At 39.2% G+C, this 18702-nt stretch overlaps 2 protein-coding genes across 3 annotated transcripts in view; both read right to left on the bottom strand.

Moving 5' to 3' along the window:
- RPS14 (ribosomal protein S14) overlaps positions 1-18702 on the bottom strand; it is a 520685-nt gene that overhangs the window by 268046 nt on the left and 233937 nt on the right. The gene's annotated exons all lie outside the window — the stretch shown is intronic.
- Positions 277-18702, bottom strand: part of DCTN4 (dynactin subunit 4) — a 44879-nt gene continuing 26453 nt past the window's right edge. For both annotated transcript variants that reach the window (XM_050793676.1, XM_050793677.1), the window contains 5 exons: positions 14510-14583; positions 11240-11294; positions 9794-9901; positions 7094-7191; positions 277-2898 (listed from right to left, as the gene is read on the bottom strand). In XM_050793676.1, coding sequence (XP_050649633.1) covers positions 2685-2898; positions 7094-7191; positions 9794-9901; positions 11240-11294; positions 14510-14583 — 549 coding nt within the window. In that variant the 3' untranslated portion in view covers positions 277-2684. The remainder of the gene's footprint in view (positions 2899-7093; positions 7192-9793; positions 9902-11239; positions 11295-14509; positions 14584-18702) is intronic.

The raw sequence follows: 18702 nt of genomic DNA, 5'->3' as shown, positions 1-18702 counted from the left end.
TATCTTTAGAAGCAATGACCCAAGATAAAAACTGGTAGAGGTCTAAGCACATTTATATAATGGTTCTGCGAATATGTATATAAGAAGCTCAAAGCAACATCTACTTATATATTATGGTGAACTAACCTGCTAAGAGACTTTAGATTACTTCATTTAAAGGAATGGAAGGAAACATGCCCCACCAACTCTCTTAGCCAACTCTCTTAACTCCACGCCTGTCTTTTGGTTCTGAGCCATGCTACATAGTATATACATGAGAGCAAACAAAAGACACGCTCAAGCTTTGTCTGCTTTATTTCACTACATTAAGTTAAGCAATAAGGCAAAACAGTAACCTGTCATTCATAAAGATCAAGGAGTACCTCTCTGTCCCAAAAGGGACCAAAAAGGATGTTTCTTCACAAATACGCACGACACCTAGCTCATTATGCTGATAAGCATTTCAAACAAAAGAAAAGGTCAGTAGGTGAATCAAATAACAAATCCAAATTAACTTAGCCTAAGTTTCCCAAAGTGTAGTTTCAAGTGCTAATGGGATCTAACTTTCCTGTGATGGTGCATACTGACTAGCATTAAAATGTTTGCACCTCATCTAATATAAAAAAGGCAACAAATACAATTCCTAATTCACCAGCTGCAGGTGTTGAACCATTTCTACGGACACACAGAATACTAGCTTGCACTAAAACCTATCTTGAGGAAACATTAAACCAGTGGCTGTACTATTCTGCAAATTAGTTTGGCTTCTGAAGAAACAAGTTTACGATCGAAGTGTTTTGTGTTTCTGCATATGTGAATGATGCCACCCATACTTCAACATTATTATTTTTGGGAACAAATGCCAGCTGCCTGCCATAAACGCATGATGTGTGTGTAGTCTATGCAAATGTGTAAACATACGAAGTATTCTTTACTCTGATGCCCATTTCCTCCACTGGCAAATATGGAGCAGTGATTTCACAGTAGTCTCTAGCAGGTAGTGAAGTAAAAATTTGAGACTCTGTGGGGTCACAAAAAAAATGAAACTCTTTCTATAGTTTGCAAATTTGTAATTACCCATCCCCCTGCTCCAACTCCTAAGAGGCTAAACCTTATTATTACCATCATGTTAGAGATGAGTATTTTCTTTCTCACACTGCATCACATATATTATTACTCTGTGGGACTGTTTCATAAAATTGGCTTGATTTTTGTACAACTAGTACAATTTAGTGTCTTTTAGAGTACAATTTAGTGTCTTTTAAAAGCTTCCTAAACATTTAAAACATTTTCAAGGGGAGCTTACAAGGACTATGTCCCATCTGTATTCTACATTGTAATGTAACTTTAATTTTTTAAGACTTGAAACAAGACCAAGGTAAACAAAAAATCTGTATTTTCCTCAAGTCTCTTGGCCACTTACTAACAATACTTTTACAGAAAACACGGTGCAGCTGGTGGTCTACTTTGTCAAGTTTCAGTTTAGAAAACATCATAGAAATTAAGGTTGGCAACCCAACTCCAGGATACCAAGTGAAAACAGCATGTCTGCTGTTAGGCCAGAATTGTGGGCTACTTGCTGAACTATTTTATGGTTTACAATCAAAATGGTCTTATTTGACTCACCATATGACAAAAGTCTTAAACTTAGTAAGGGGGAAAGTTCTTAATATCCAGTTTTGGATTCAAGAGATTATACTAGTTAATTTCCCCCTCAACTCACTGGAAAGAATGCTAGTTGAGAATATGCTAAAAATCTAACCTTTAAAATGTTTTCTGCATTCCAGAAATGAACCTGTCCACTCAGGTTTTCTTTGGGTTCTTTTCCAGGTCCCAAACAGAACAACTTAATTGAGTTACAGAGGCAGAACAGGGAAGGGGTGGGAAGTAAGACAAATAGAGATTGCCCCCCTGTGGCAGCATTAATCCCTGGGTATTGTGGCAATATTGAAAACGAATGGAATTTGCTACCCCCTTGACATGACATGTAATTGCTTGCTTCTCAAATTCTTCTTAAAAGATCCATATTTTATTGGGAAAAAAAAATTAAGAACAACTAATAAGTGTCCCATATTCACTTAGAAAAAGGGGGCAAACGATAGTGCCTTAACAACTTCATAGGTTTTTCCAATCATCACAATACTAAAGATAATGTGACAATTCAATTTTTTGGTTATATGGAAATCTATAGCAAAATGGCAGCCACTATGGCAAGTGAAGGGATATGTTTTAGACTGTTAGATGATATTTAATGGAATGCAGAAAGCAGTTGGTACACTGTGACCAATGCTGCATCATTAACAGCAGGTCCACCTTTGGGTTATTAAGTTTCATCTGTGACATTGTGATCCTTAGTGAGATCAGATCAAGAGACAGTACAGTCAGTTTCTCAGGTGGTAAATACAATGCCACTCCAAGGAACCCCTATCCCCTTTCCTAGATGGAATTATGCTGCTGTTACTCAATGTGCAGGGCTCAGTGAGGGAGACACAGACCTACTGGTGTCAACAGAGGTGAGAGCAAGAGCAATAGCAGCTACCCTGTGTTCCCAATGTCTTGCCTATGCTCCCACTTTCTTAGCAATAGAATTCCGTAGTGCATGGGTACATCGTTATAAACAAGGCCTAATGAAGCAGCAGCTTCCGCATTTTAACGCAGGTTTATGGTGATACTGTCCTTTGGGATCTGCCCTCCAATGGAACCTTTTACGGAAGAAGCGGGCCCAAGCTAAGTTCCACATGCTGGGTGAGCCAGATGACTTCTGTTCCCTGGTCACTTTCTTCAATGGGGCGAATGGGGGCTGCCAGGTTTTTAAAATCGTGCTTCATCTTGAAGCATACGGTCACTTCACCCTCCTCACGCTGTGGTGTAACTTTGATGAAAATACCCACTTTGTTGGCCTTTCTGAAGGCTATAATGCTATGGAAAGAAAAAAAAGCAAGTATTAGGTAGATAAAAAATCAGCCAAACCACTAAGACTTACAGTAGAAGTCTTTCACCTTATTCTTTCCTTCAGCACACATAGAAGACCTATAAACACTTTGTTCTTAACCTACCAAGTTTTTTTGTTTTTTTTTTTTTGAGACACAGTCTCGCTCTGTCACCCAGGCTGGAGTGCAATGGCTCCATCTTGGGTCACTGCAACCTGTTTCACGGGCTCAAGTAATTCTCCCATCTCAGCCTCCCGAGTAGCTGGGACTACAGGCATGCACCACCACACCTGGCTAGCTTTATATATTAATATGTATTTTTGGTGGAGATGGGGTTTTGTCATGTTGCCCAGGCTGGTCTCGAACACCAGGGCTCAAGTGATCTGTTTGCCTTGGCTTCCCAAAGTGCTGGGATCACGGGCATGAGCCAACACGTCGGCCATATATTTTTCTATGAGCTTATACTTTTCTGCTTTTCTAACCAATGCAGATGGTACACACTATTCCATAACTGCTTGTTTTACTCTGTTTATCACAAACATCTTTTGATGCTGGTATATACAGATCGTCTACATTCTATGTAATGGTTGCATACTATTCAATTATGTTTTTATCCATAACTGGCACATACTGAGGTTGCTGCCAATTGTTCTCTATTATAAACAATGCAAACATCCCTTTACATTCACCTCTGTGCAAATGTGGTAATATTTCTAAAGAACATAGACTCATACCATGGAAAGTTATTTTTTTATTTTTTATTTTATATTTTATATTTTCAAGATGGAGTCTCGCTCTGTCAACCAGGCTGGAGTGCAGTGGCGTGATCTCAGCTCACCGCAACCTCCACCTCCTCGGTTCCAGCGATTCTCCTGCCTCAGCCTCCTGAGTAGCTGGGACCACAGGCGCACACCACCATGCCTGCCTAATTTTTGTAATTTCAGTACAGATGGGGTTTCACCATATTGGTCAGGGTGGTCTCAAACTCCTGACCTCAGGTGATCCACCCGCCTTGGCCTCCCAAAATGCTGCTTTATCACAGGCGTGAGCCACCCTGCCTGGCCTTATTTTTATATTTTAGAGACAAGGTTTTGTTCTGTCACCCAGGCTGGAGAGCAGTGGCACAATTATAGTTCATGGTAGCCTGGACCTCCTAAGCTCAAACGATCCTTCTGCCTCAGCCTCCCAAAGTGCTGTGATTATAGGCATGAGCCACCATGCCTGGCCATACTGTGGAAAGTTTTAGTAACTCAATGCTTTAAGGGAAATTTGGAACACCATAAATCAAGAGTGTTTTTGTAAATAACTTATGTAATTAGGAAATTTAGCATAAAAATGTCTCTTCATTGAGGTTTCCATTTCAATTTCCCCTCATTTGTGCATAAAGTTTGTGCTTTAATAACGTAGTTTCTGAAAGTAAAAGGGCAATGAAATAAACAGAATTTGTCTACTATCCAAATGATATTCAGTCACTCTAAGAAAGGTTACTGGGATTACATATTTATAAAATCTGAAAGTTCTATTAATTCTAATGTAAAATATAATTAATTCAGTTTTTAATTACTCTATCATGTAATCAGGCGAAAATCTGATATCTCAGACAATCATTCCAGAAATATATCTTGGCTTAACAAATTTCTGTACCTAATTAATTTAAGGACCCACATAAAGCAAGGATTTCAGAGAACACATTTTGTATTGTACAACTCAGTATATTTTGTATTATAGTAACTAACCAAACCTTTGATTTGTATGAGTCACATAAAAAAAAATTCAAACAGTTTAAAGTGGTAAAAAGGAAAACGTCAGTCTTTCTTTTTATCCTTAATTTCCCAGGCAACCACTGATACCTGGGAAGCTTTTCCAAAACAAATTTGGATTTCTGGTCTCTAGCTAGACCTGCTAAAAAAAAATCCTCTGGGGTTGGGGTCTGGAATGCTATCGAACAGCAAAACAAAACAACACTTGACCTGGTGCTTTTTGGAGTTAACCCACGTTTGGTAATCACTAATCTCATCTTTGCCTTCACTTTCTTTTTCTTTTTCTTTTCTTTTTTTTTTTTTGAGATGGAGTCTGGCTCTGCTGTTCAGGCTGGAGTGCAGTGGTGCGATCTCAGCTCTCTGCAAGCCCCGCCTCCAGGGTTCAAGCAATTCTCCCATCTCAGCCTCCCGGGTAGCTGGAATTACAGGCGCGTGCCACCACACCTGGCTAATTTTCGTTATTTTCAGTAGAGACAGGATTTCGCCATGTTGGCCAGGCTGGTCTCGAACTCCTAACCTCAAGTGATCTGCCCGCCTCAGCCTCCCAAAGTGCTGGGATTACAGGCGTGAGACACAGCACTTGGCTTCACTTTATTTTTCTAACCCACCTTATGTTATCTCTTCTAATATCTTGTTGAGAAAGCTTTTGATCATTCAGTCAAAAAACCACAAATGGGCCAGGCATGTTGGCTCATGCCTGTAATCCTGGCATTTTGGGAGACCAAGGCGGGTGGATCACTTCAGGTCAGGAGATCGAGACCAGCCTGGGCAACATGGCAAAACTCCATCTCTACTAAAAATACAAAAATTGGCCAGGCATGGAGGCGCTCGCCTGTAATCCAAGCTCCTCAGTAGGCTGAGGCAGAAGAATTGCTTGAACTCGGGAGGTGGAGGTTGTAGTGAGCAGGAGATCACGTCATTGCATTTCAGCCTGGGGGACAGAGTGAGACTCCATCTCAAAAAACAAAACAAAGACCGTAAATGTTCCCTGTGCCAGTTTATTAAGCTATTGTTTTTCAGTTCCAATCGCACCTCTCTCTGTTTTGCTGTGTGACACAGGATTCTGCTCAGACCGTATCTGCTGGGTTGGCTGGCTCTTTGTCAGGTTCTGTCAGTAGCGGGCTCTAAAGGGAGACTAGAAGTCTAGAGGAGGAAGGGTCTTTCTGGCTCTTCCTTTAGAGATTCCTGTTTGCTTGTGGTCCCTGTTCCCTGTGGCCAACACTCCAAAAAGGCCTTTTTTTTTTTTTTTTGAGACAGGGTATCACTCTGTTGCCCAGGCTGGAGTGCAGTGGCACAATCACGGCTCACTACAACCTCTGCCTCCCGGGCTCAGCTGATTCTCCCGCCCTGGTATCCTGAGTAGCTGGGACTACAAGCATGCGCTGCTACACCTGGCTATTTTTAAAATTTTTTTGTAGAGACGGGGTCTTACTATATTCCTAGGCTGGTTTCAAACTCCTGGGCTAAAGCAATCCTCTTGCCTCAGCCTCCCAAAGTGTTGAGATTATAGGGGTGAGCCACCATGCCCAGCCCAGCAATGCTTCTTTACCCAGGAGGAAGTGGCGGTAAGCAGCTGAAGTTTCCAGTTCTTGTATAATCACGCCACCCCTCCTTTGCCATCATGAGATGCCAGGACCAGGCAAGCAGTGTTCCCCTTCAGCTCACTGGAGGCCCGAGTTTCAGCTACATGGAGCTCCTTCTTTAAGTTCTAAATTTTAATAATTCTAACTATTTCCCTTTGTTCCCTCCACCCGAGGGGTGGTAGCTGGCTCATAAAATAGCTATCTTTGAAATTTTATGCCCATGAAGTAGCATCAAATTGCTACTTTAGTGTTCTTTTCCACTTTTTATGTTACACAAGTGAATAATTCTTTATATTAAATTCTCTGTTCAAATCACTGAAATCAGTCAGTCTATAGACTGAATTCTCTGATGGTCACAGTTCCCAGTTAGTGGAAGGTTTGGTTCTTTTCAGTTATTAGGTATGAGAGAGTAAAATCTATTAATTACTCCAAGGGGGTGGGGGTGTGGAACAAACCCAATGATAAATCTATAGGGACAGAATATTGTATCCTGTCCACAACCATTAAAATCATATACTTAAATTTTTTTTTTAATTAACATGGGAAAATATATTCAAGTGAAAAAGGCTAAAAAACTGTATCTATAGAATGATCCCAATGAGGGGAGAAATATTTGGAAGGACAAATGCCAAAATGTTAATGCTGTTTATCTCTGGTGGTGGGATAATTTTATTTTCTTCTTCATGGTCTTATATATATTTCCCCAATTTTCTACAATAATTATTTTTAGAAACAGGAAGAAAAAAGTAATTTAAAAACATCCAGACAAGAAAATCAGATATATAAGTGGGCATTCTGTATCAGCCAATTGTGGTATGGGGATCACAAAAAGCTCACTCACTCAGGATCGTCCTGAAAGTCTTGAGGTTCTGCCAACTCGTCGTACTCTGCTGCTGCATCCTTGCCAGCTAAAATGAGCTCTTTGGGGGGCACCACCACCTGGAGAGCAACACAGAAAGGCCTGCCTGAGAAGGGACCAGTGTGACAGAATATAGCAAAGTATGACACTGATTTAGACAAATGGAAACATACAGCAAGTTTCAGGAAACATATAGACTACTTATATGGAGTTTATAAGAACAAAGGTTTTAAGAGAAAGTCAGTGCTTACTTCATGGGGTCTGCAAAGAGGAACTGGGGAGAACATGGGGGCTTCAATTGTGTCTTTAATGTTTTATTTAATTATTTTTTAGAGACAGAGTCTTGCACTGTCGCTCCAGCTAGAGTGCGATGGCGTAATCTCAGCTCACTGCAACCTCTGCCTCCTGGGTTCAAGCGATTCTCCTGCCTCAGCCTCCCAAGTAGCTGGGATTACAGGTGCCCATCACCACGCCTGGCTGATTTTTTGCATTCTTAGTAGAGATGGGGTTTCACCACATTGTCCAGGCTGGTTTTGAACTCCTGACCTCGTGATCCACCTGCCTTGGCCTCCCAAAGTGCTGGGATTACAGGCATGAGCCACTGCACCTGACCCTAATGTTTTATTTCTTAAGAGGATGGGGAGAAATGGGTATTTGCCATATTCTTTTTTTTTTTTTTTTTTTGATACATCTGAAACAGTCCATCATTAAGAACAACACAAAGGAGAAACACTGGCTCCAACACAATGTTTTTTGACATGGTGCCAGCTGATTCCTGGTACCTGATACATAAACTCACACGAGATACTGGGTGTTTATGGTCATGGAAAACAATTAGCATTCTTCAGACTTATGTTGTAATTAGGCCTCAACTTTGCTCTATCAGAGGTTAACAGTTAACAATGTCGATCAAATTTCTAATGATAGATACAAATGTGGGAAGGGAGGGATAAAGAGAGAGAAAGACAAGCTGTGCTTATGAATCAGGTACTTATTTCTGCCTCTGTCTTAACTGGAGCTGCTTATTAGTGTTAATTAAAAAAAAGCAGCAGCCAGGTGAGGTGGCTCAGGCCTGTAATTGCAGCACCTTTGGAGGCTAAGGAAGGTGGATCACCAGGTCAGGCGATTGAGACCATCCTGGCCAACATGGTGAAACCCTGTCTCTACTAAAATACAAAAAATCAGCCAGGCATGGTGGCAGGCACCTGTAATCCCAGCTACTTGGGAGGCTGAGGTAGGAGAATCGCTTGAACCTGGGAAGCGGAGATTGCAGTCAGCCGAGACCGCGCCACTGCACTCCAGCTTGGGCGACAGAGCAAGACTCCGTCTCAAAAAAAAAAAAAAAGTCTTTGGAGGTGATGCTTGTAAGTGAAATCATTAAAAAGCAGGAAAAAAAAAAAAAAAGAAAAAGAGGACAGAAATTCTCTAATAATATTTGAATAACAACTAAAGATATAGGCATCCTTTTAAACCATTTTTATTATAAATATCAAGCTGAATTATGAATCAGTAATCGACGATTTAGAGAGAAAGGCTCTTGTTCTAAAATTTCAAGTACTAGAAGTAGCAAAATATAAAGAGGCCATATTACATCCATTCAACTCAGACTGAGAGTCAAAATCACCCACTTCAGTATTTAGTTAGTGTTTTTTTGTTGTTGTTGTTGTTTTTTTCTGAGATGGAGTCTCGCTCAGCTGCCCAGGCTGGAGTGGAGTGACACGATCTCGGCTCACTGCAACCACTGTCTCCTGGGTTCAAGCAATTCTCCCGTCTCAGCCTCCCCAGTAGCTGGGATTGCAGGCACCTGCCATCACGCCCAGCTAATTTTTGTATTTTAGTAGAGACAGGTTTCACCATGTTGGCCAGGCTGGTCTTGAACTCCTAACCTCAGGTGCTCCACTCACCTCGGCCTCCCAAAGTGCTAGGATTACAGGCGTGAGCCACCATGCCAAGCCTAGTTAGTGCTATGTTATGTATACTCTTTGTAAGGTAGAGGAATCTAGAGGAGGCATACCAGCTTCTAAATGATTTTAAACGTATCATTTCTAAAAGGAAATGATACTTCACAAGTGTTGAAGAATGAATGTATGAGACTGAGAGACTGAAGGCGCATGTATGTTAGAGGAGTCAGGATAGGAAGGAGGCATTCTAGGTAAAACGAAAAGCATACACAATTCTCTAGCATCAAAGTTTATAACCCATTGCATCTGTCTGGATCACAACCACTAATATGTATGATTCAGGGAATGCTAAATTTGAGGATCTGAAGGAAGATCACACTGGATGAACAGAGAGAAGTAGTCATTAAGGAGCTCTTATGCTATGCCAAAAATCTGGACTTCATCTCAGTCAAGAGCAATGCTAAATGACCAGCATGCGAGAGTTAGATTTTAGAAGTATCACCCTGGTGGCAATAGAGAAGAAATGGGTTGAAATGAAGGTGGTGGTATAAAAACAGCAAGGTCAGTTAGGAAGTTATTGTCACAGTCCAGGTAAGAAACGATGAGGCCTTCAAATAGGGCAGTGTATTTCAGGATAAAGTAAAAAAATTCAGGAGGTGGAATCAAAAGAACATGCTGACTAGATGTGGAAAGGAGAGTGTGTGGAGTCTTTTAAGCCAGGTCAAATGAGGACACTCCAGGGAAAGTGAGGGTCAGTCAGGCTGAGGCAAAATGCTCCTACCTTAGCAGTGCTGTTGATATCATCAGCGTCCCCCTCCTCACACTCCAACAGAGTCACATGGGTGAGGTTCTCAACTGGATTCGTAAGAGTCAGGAGGACCTGGCTCTCCTGGAGAATAGGAAACACACCTCTCAGACATTTACCACTTTCTTAGCTGCTATACCAAGTATTTCGCAAAATTACCATTCCCCCCCATTACTCCTGAGCAATGATGCCCACTTATACCTCTACATCACTGTATTCTCTACGTGCTTACTGATCCCTGTTCTATTATCTACGTTAGACCAAATACTCTCTGGAGTTGCTATTTCACTAAGGAAATGGGACAGATTCCACTGAAAGGGCCAGTTACTAGATCCAGAAATTCTGAGGAATGCTTATTATCTAAGTGATTGTTTAACTCTTGTCTCACTCAGGCTGCCATTTAAGGACTGAAAAGGAGGCCCTCATAAATAAAACATGGGAGTCACAGGCCAGTCAGATGCATTAACAGAGCAAAAATGGCACACCAAGACTACAAAAACTTTTTAAAATTTTTACTTTTGAGACAAGGTCTCACTCTGTTGCCCAGGCTGGAGTGCAGTGGGTGATCATGGCTCACTGCAGCCTCGACCTCCTGGGCTCAGGTGATCCTTCCATCTCAGCCTCCTGAGTAGCTGGGACCACAGGTGTGTGCCACCACACCTGGCAAATTTTTTGTATTTTTTGCAGAGATGAGGTTTCCCCATGTTGACCAGGCTGGTCTTGACCTCCTGGGCCCAAGCAATCTACTTATCTTGGCCTCCCAAAGTGCTGGGATTACAGGTATAAGCCACCATGCCCAACCTTATAAAAACTTTTTACGACTTCTTGAACTGTGATAATTTGTCCTTGCTTGGTACTCTCTCTAGATAAGCAAAACCAATCTTTCAAATGAAGGGCCATATGATAAACATTTGTGTTTTCACGAGCAGCGTGAAAGGAAAGAGTTAAAGAGGTTGCTGCAGAATATTCTACAATTCACTGGGCATGTGTCTGGAAAAGGGGAGTAGATGCGGACTCCAAGGAAGAGAAGGGCTGTGGTATGGAAATCTGGAAATCTAACTGATTCCTAGTACCCGAAACAACATACAGGAGATCGAGGAGAATCTCTAGGCTGGAGAAGAACAAAAGATGCCTGTGGGATCCATCATTCTCCCCACCCAGAATTTCACCTTGACATAATGTGCACTCTGCTCCTTCTCCCTACTTTTCATCAAAGATGTTGTTGTCAAGGATCTCAGTGTCAATAAATTTAAAGTCTTTATTATCCCAAACTGTCTTCTTTTCTATCCCTTGCTCTCTGGATCCTGTGCCAAATACGCACACAGCCACCCACATACACATACACACACAGCCACCCACATACACATACACACACATCATTGATCAATACTTTTTCTTCCTGTTAATGAGCAAGGTACTAACCTTCATGTAGCGAAGGTTGGGAATGGACATGATTCTCACTTCTGGAATATAATTGCTATGCATAAATTAAAAAATGCATTAATGTTCACTGGAGTCTCTTAAAATTATTATTTTTTAAAGCTGTGCAGTACACAAAGGATTTCATGTTAATCAGAACATATCAGAGAAAAATAATTTTAATGAACCATATCATCACAGTAAGAACTTAAGAAAAGACATAAGACCAAACTGGTATGACTTCTTTCTGAAATCTTATGTATATTTCTATTTTAAACTGCCCAGGCCCCAGATTAGCATGTATATATCAAGATACTGCTTTGTAATGACTAAGACAAGATATTTATCTCCTTGTGCCTTGGTTTTCCCAATTCTAAAATGAGGAAAATAATGGTATCTATCACTTGAGGTTATTGTGAAGAATACATGCAAAAATGCTTTGAAAAGTGCTAGGAACAAAGCTCACATAAATGTTAATTATTGTGCATACATTAACGTAATACAAAATCTATTGCAGAAACACTACAAGTGGGGGAAAAAGTACATCTTAGAATCAGATATTTAAACTTTAAACGAGCTATTTTTCATGGTGACCAGCAGGATTATCTGAGCAAATTAACAGGAATTTAAGAAACTTTTGTCTTCCTGAATCTCAAAAAAAAAAAAAACAAAAAACAAATACATACACACACAAAAGCAACAACAATAAAAAGAAATGTAAGGACCCCACTTCTAAGAATTTGAATTCAGTAGGTCTGAGGTTTGATACCAGAGCATCTGTGTGTGTGTGTGTGTGTGTGTGTGTATATATATATATATATATATATATTTTTTTTTTTTTTTTTTTTTTTGAGACAGGGTCTTGCTGTCACCCAGGCGGGAGTGTAATGGCACAATCATGATTCACTATAGCCTCAACCTCCCAGGCTCAAGTGATAGTCCCACCTCAGCCTCCCAAGTAGCTGGGAGTACATGTGTGTGCCACCATGCTCAGCTAATTTTTGATTTTTTGTACAAATGAGGACTCACTACGTTGCCAGGCTGGGCTTGAACTCCTAAGACTCAAGCAATCCTCCTGCCTTGGCCTCCCCAAGTGTTGAGATTACAGGCATGAGGCAAACACCTGGCCTCAGAGAATGTGTAGTAAGAGAGCCAGGCAATTCTAAAATGATGTCAGAAAAAAACCACTTTTTCTCAAAGCAAGCTTAAGAAACTGATACTAAGCACAGGCTGCCATTCAGGGTTTCTGTAATGAGTATAATTCTTAAGTAAGAAAGCAGTTCATCCCAGACTTCACATGTGCCATTTCTGTAGGTTTCTCTATTCCTAACCAATCATGTATTAAATAAGAATAGTTAGGAAAGTGAACATGTTTTATGTTGAGTTACAAGGCATTTGCAAACATAATTACTTATTTGATTCTTTTTAAGAACCCCAAGAAGAAGGCATTATTCCTATTTCAGAGAGGAGGAAAACAAGTTTAGACAAAAACAGTAAGTGACAGACCCTCCACCTGGCCCTCCTAGCTCCTCTTAACTCACCAGACATGCACTTCCCAACATTTTTGTTTCCTAATACTTATTTTTAATTGCTGCATAATATTCTACAGTACAAGTTATCTCAATTTAACCAACTATTTCCTTGTTAATGGTTAATCAGTTTGACACTGATTTAACTGTTGGTTAAACTGTTTGCAGTTTTTTGCCATTAAAATATTCTAATACTCATCTTTGGAAATGTATCTTTATATATTGGTGCTTTTGTTTCTACAGAATACATTCCTGAAATAGTACTGTTGGGTTAAAAGGTCTATGTAATTTGTTTTGGTATTTCCAGACCACTCTCCAAAAAGACTAGCAATTCAAGATTCTACCAACAATGTGTGCAAATATATGTTTACCCACATTCTCATAAGTACTAGATGCTAATTACTTTTTAAAACTTTTCCTATTGAGTCTTGGTTTCTTTCCATATACAGTGTATCTTCTAGCCATTTGAAATTCCTCTTCCATAAGCTACCTGTCCAAATCCCTTGTTCCACATTCCTCTTTACTGCCTATTTTTATCTTTTCAATTTCTGGGAATTCTCTATGCCTGGGATATTAAACTTTAGTTTGTCACGACTGCCAAATATTCTTTCTTGCTTTACTATTTGTCTCAGGACTTTGTTGCTAATTTTGTCTTTTTAAAATTGTTTTCCTTAAGAGAGAGAGTCCTGCTCCATTGTCTAGGCTGCAGTGCTGTGGCACAATCATAGCTCACTGCAGCCTCGACTTCCTGGACTCAAGGGGTCCTCTCACCTCAGCCTCCCAAGTAGCTAGGACTACAGGTGCATGCCACTGCACCTGGCTCATTTTAAAATTTTTTTGTAGAGATGAGGTCTTACTACGTTGTCCAGGCTGGTCTTCAACTCATGGGCTCAAGTGATCCTCCTGACAGGCTTCCAAAGTGCTGGGATCACAAGTGTGAGCCACTGCCCCTGGCTTTAATTTCATCTTTTATAACCACTATTTCTTTTTGCTAAGGTCAAAGGTGTTTCTTTCCTTTAATGGCTTCTGGGTTTCCTGTCTTGCTAAAGAAGGGCTGTCTTACTCCAAAGCTAGACAATACTTTCCTAATTTTTGAAAATATTTTTGTTTGCCACGTAATTTAAAAAATGTATGTATTAGAAAAGTATGATGAGATATGAAAAGTTTACATTTAATTAGATGAACACTGGGTAAGTTTTAAGTGGCAGTATTTGTCTCTAATTAGGACCATTCAGATAGCCTGATAGGTAGTTTTTATGCACAAAATTCTCTCCTACTCACAAGTCCCAGAGAGTTAACACTAACTTAATCACTTTCATCCCAGCCAATGAAGTGTTATAACACAGGTAAGTAAAATGAACATTGTTACAGGGATACTCTTCAATCAGCTATACTTTATTATTTTTTAAGTTTTTGAAGGATTATTCCCAAACGCAGACACTTTGTAATTTGTAACGATGACTAGTAACTTTCCACCAAATAATTAACATACCTTGTTGCTCCAGATCATACTGGGCCACTGTGTCCCTGATCCCAATACCCCTGAATCTATTTATCTTAAACGTTTTTCGTGGCATGTAACTAAATTCAAAACCTAAACCGGAACAGAATGTCAAGATGATTTTGATGTAATTATTATTATTTTTTTGGAGGGCCAAGAGTAAACACACTTCACACTGGGGAAGAAGAATAAACCAAAATAACTCAAAACAGTAACTGAAAACACCAATCCCAAAATACTCACACAGCAACCAGTTGGATTTTGAATTTGATTGATGTTGGGTTAAATTCTGGCTTGCTCAAATTATGTTCACATTTCTAAAAAGAAAACAAATACAGTATGTATCAGAAGACAACAACACACTTTGTTGATCCATAGAGCTGCTAAATTCAGAAGGATAGCATTTACGAGAATTTTGTTTTGTTTTATTCTGATATAAGACCATAAGTTTTTGAAATAGCGTATAGCAACCGAAGTTTATAAAAGATGTTTGCACTTCCTGATATGTGCAACCACACTATCCAATATTATTATACCTCTGTGGTACTTAAAAACTACTAAAATAACTAACACATACTGAGTACTTACTGTATGTGCAAAACAACGTGCTCACTGGTTTAACTGGATTTAAGTATCACATCAACTTTATGAGCTAGGTATTAAGGTTGCCATATTATAGATGATGAAAATGGTATACAGGAAGGGTAAGTAACCTGCGCAACTTCATAGAGCCAATAATAATGGACACTGTGATTTAAATCCAGGTAGTAAAATTCCAGATCCCATGCTTTAAAGTACAGTAACAATGATTATTTTTGAGATAGGGTATCACTCTGCCACCCAGGCTGGAGTGCAGTGGCACAATCAAAGCTCACAACAGCCTCCAACTCCTGGGCTCAAGTAATCTTCCTGCTTTGGCCTCCCAAAGTGCTGGGATTACAGGCATGAGCCACTGCACTGGGACAGTAATAATTATTTACTACTTTCTTAAATATGTACTACATACATCTGGTTAAATTTTTTTTAGCAGTACAAAACAGGTGTCCAGTGTAAAGATTACCCATAATCTGTCTGTCCCCTTGTTCCTCTCCCCAGATAGCCTATGCACATAAAAGTACAAGCATACATCCTGTTGCTTTTTTCACAATAACACAAAAGGGAACATTTTATATTTATTCTCTTGCTTTTTTCATTTACTCTTATCTTGGAATTAATTCCATTTCAGTACATATAGAGGAGCCTCTGTGTCCCACTGTAACAATTTCTATAACTTACATAAGATAGAAAATGATGGACATTCAGGATGTTTCCATTATTTTGCTACTGTAAGTAATGCAGCAATGAGTGTTCTAGTACATTAATCTATTTCCTAAGTGTCTAAGTATCTGTAAGACAGTTTCCTAAGAGCAGATCAAAGGGTGTATGCATTTGCTATTTTAAAGGATACTGCAATATAACTAATATGATTATGAAATGATATTCCATTGCAGTTATTTTAATTTTTCGTTTTCTCATTGCAGTCTTAACGTACATTTCCCTGATTAGTGTATAAATCTGAATATACTTCATATTTATTGGCTATTGGGATTTCCTCTGCCATAACTTGAATGTGAGGATCTGCTGGTTACTTTTATTTCCTTGCTGATTCGCTGAAGTTCTTCATATTCTAGATATTAATCTATTGTTAATAATATACCTTGCAAATTACTTTTCTCAGTCTGCAGCTTATCTTTTCATTTCTTTATGGGTTTTCTTTGGCATAAGGGTACAAGTTTTACTTTTAATGAAGTAAAATATATAACTTTACATTACAATTTGTGCTTTTCTGTCTTACTTATGAAACATTCCCCTACCCAGAAGTCATGAAGGTATTCTCCTGTATTTTCTTCTAGAAGTTTGGCTCTTCAAATTTCCATCATTCCTGAAATTAACTTTTGTGTAGGGTGAGGTAGCAACCCAATTTTATTTTCTTCCATATAATCACTTGACCTAGCAAAATGTAATAGCCTATTCCTTCCCCAGTGATCTACAATGCCATATTTAGCATATAACAAATTTTCTCACATGCATGGGTCTATGTCTGCATATATATAGACACACTTTTGTTTATACGTACGTTTGTACTTTCCCTCCTTTTTTATACAAAAGTTGCATACCTACCATGCACTTTGCTTTTTGCATTTAAAAATGTATCCCATATTAACGTATTCTTTTAAATAAATTTATAGTACTCATTGTGTGGATATACCATAATCTCTGCATATTTTGGTTTGTATTTGTGGAAGTGCAAGGTAGATTCCTAAAAGTGAAGTTGATGAGACAAAAGGTAACTTTACTTTTGGTAGATATTACTATATTAATGGTGCATTATATAACCATATTTATATAAATTTAATTTATATATAACTATTTCTATTACTAATCTTTTTAAAGAAATCAACTTCTGATTCTGTTGCTCTTTTGTATTTTACATTGGTTTCTTTCTTTTTTTTTTTTTTTTTTTTTTTTTGAGACGGAGCCTCGCTCTGTCACCCAGGCTGGAGTGCAGTGGCCGGATCTCAGCTCACTGCAAGCTCCTCCTCTCGGGTTCACGCCATTCTCCTGCCTCAGCCTCCCGAGTAGCTGGGACTACAGGCACCTGCCACCACGCCCAGCTAGTTTTTTGTATTTTTTTTTAGTAGAGACGGGGTTTCACCGTGTTAGCCAGGATGGTCTCGATCTCCTGACCTTGTGATCCGCCCGTCTCGGCCTCCCAAAGTGCTGGGATTACAGGCGTGAGCCACCGCGCCCGGCTACATTGGTTTCTTAATTTGTTGTATTTTATCTTAATTTATTGTGTTTTATGTTGGTTTCTTAATTTATTAACACCTGCTCTCTGGACTTCGCTGTTTTTTTTCCTAACTTCTTGAAATGGATTCTGACGTCACTAATCTTCTAATATTTCTTCTTTTCTAATATATACTGCATAGCTAAGCATGGCCTTAGTTGTATCCTGTAAGTTTTGCTATAAAGAAATTAGATGATTTCTAACTTAACTACATTGTGATCAAATAATATACTTTAATCATTTCATCTTCCAGCTGACAGCCTCAGCAAGAGAAAGCATAGGGACTCCAATGGCGGCAGCAGCATGTGCAAAGAAACTATCATGAAACTTGGCAGACAATACTGGGTGGGTGCCCCAGGTCTCTCCAAGCTGACTATATATTTTGTTATTTAAAACAAACCTATATTTATTTATTTTTTTTGACAAGTTTTGCTCTTGTTGCCCAGGCTGGAGTACAATGGCGTAATCTTGGCTCACTGCAACCTCCGCCTCCTGGGTTCAACCAATGCTCCTGTCTCAGTCTCCCGACAAATCTACATTTTAAGTAGAATTTTTTAAAAAATAAGCTGGTGTAAGGCTATATGACTTTTGATCAAAACAACAAGATGCAGGGCTTCTAAATATAAGGGATCATCTGAAATGAACGTTGTTTGAATATTCATTGTCTAATTTTGAGGGTTCCAGTATTTACGTGAAAATTTAACAATTTTTAAAGAAGTCCTTGGAAATTGGTACTGACAATGAATCTCCTTAAAATGGACTTTTAAAGCTTTTCAACACACTGGAACTCTCCCTGGCTTTGTACCAACCCCACAATTGAGCGAAGCCACCTCCTTGAGACATGCACTGCTCTGCAGCTGGATACTCTTAACAGCTTGCATAAGGGAGTTCACTTAAAAGGAGATATTGTGTAGTTTAAAATACATTAATTTGTATAAAATAACTTGCTCTGCTATTAAAAACCATTAAAAACCATTATAATGTTTTTAATAATATCAGCTGGCACTTAAATATTTTTGGAGTGAAAATGATCACTAAAGTTATATATGACTCCCATAAAAATATGGTTTTATCATATTAAAGAGACCTGTATTGATTTGCCAAAATCCTGCAACTTAGCAAAGGTATTACCTTCCTTGGATTTGTACTTTGTGATTTAGTATGCTGTACCATGGGCTGGTTATGCTAATTGAAAAAATAAAGTCATTACCCAAGTTTCACAGTACTCTAAGCGTAAGCAGAAGAACAGCTGTTCACATCTTTTAGCAGTGCACGTTTGTCTACCTTACAAATGCCATGTGTCCAAATCATGGTTTTGTAATTGCTAAGGTATGATACGTCAGGTTATTTGAAAACAATTACTTTTTGAAGTAACTGTGACCACAAAACATCATTTTTACATGAAAAGTTGTCTATCATTTGAAATTATGCAAATGATGTCTTGATCTAAAGCACAAACCCCAGGTACTTATGTTTTTAATAATATGGTGCCACTGCAGGGATTGGGGGTGGTGGGGAAGAACAAGGATAATGGCGGGGAGGATCGGCCTAACTAACCACTAAGTGAATTGTACTGCAGCTTTAATTTATGAGAAATCCTTATCTGGGA

Source organism: Macaca thibetana, chromosome 6 (genome assembly GCF_024542745.1).
Source record: "Macaca thibetana thibetana isolate TM-01 chromosome 6, ASM2454274v1, whole genome shotgun sequence".
Classification (NCBI taxonomy): Eukaryota; Metazoa; Chordata; class Mammalia; order Primates; family Cercopithecidae; genus Macaca; species Macaca thibetana.
Note: the sequence above shows the minus strand (reverse complement) of the source record. Positions and strands in the feature narration are given on the sequence as shown.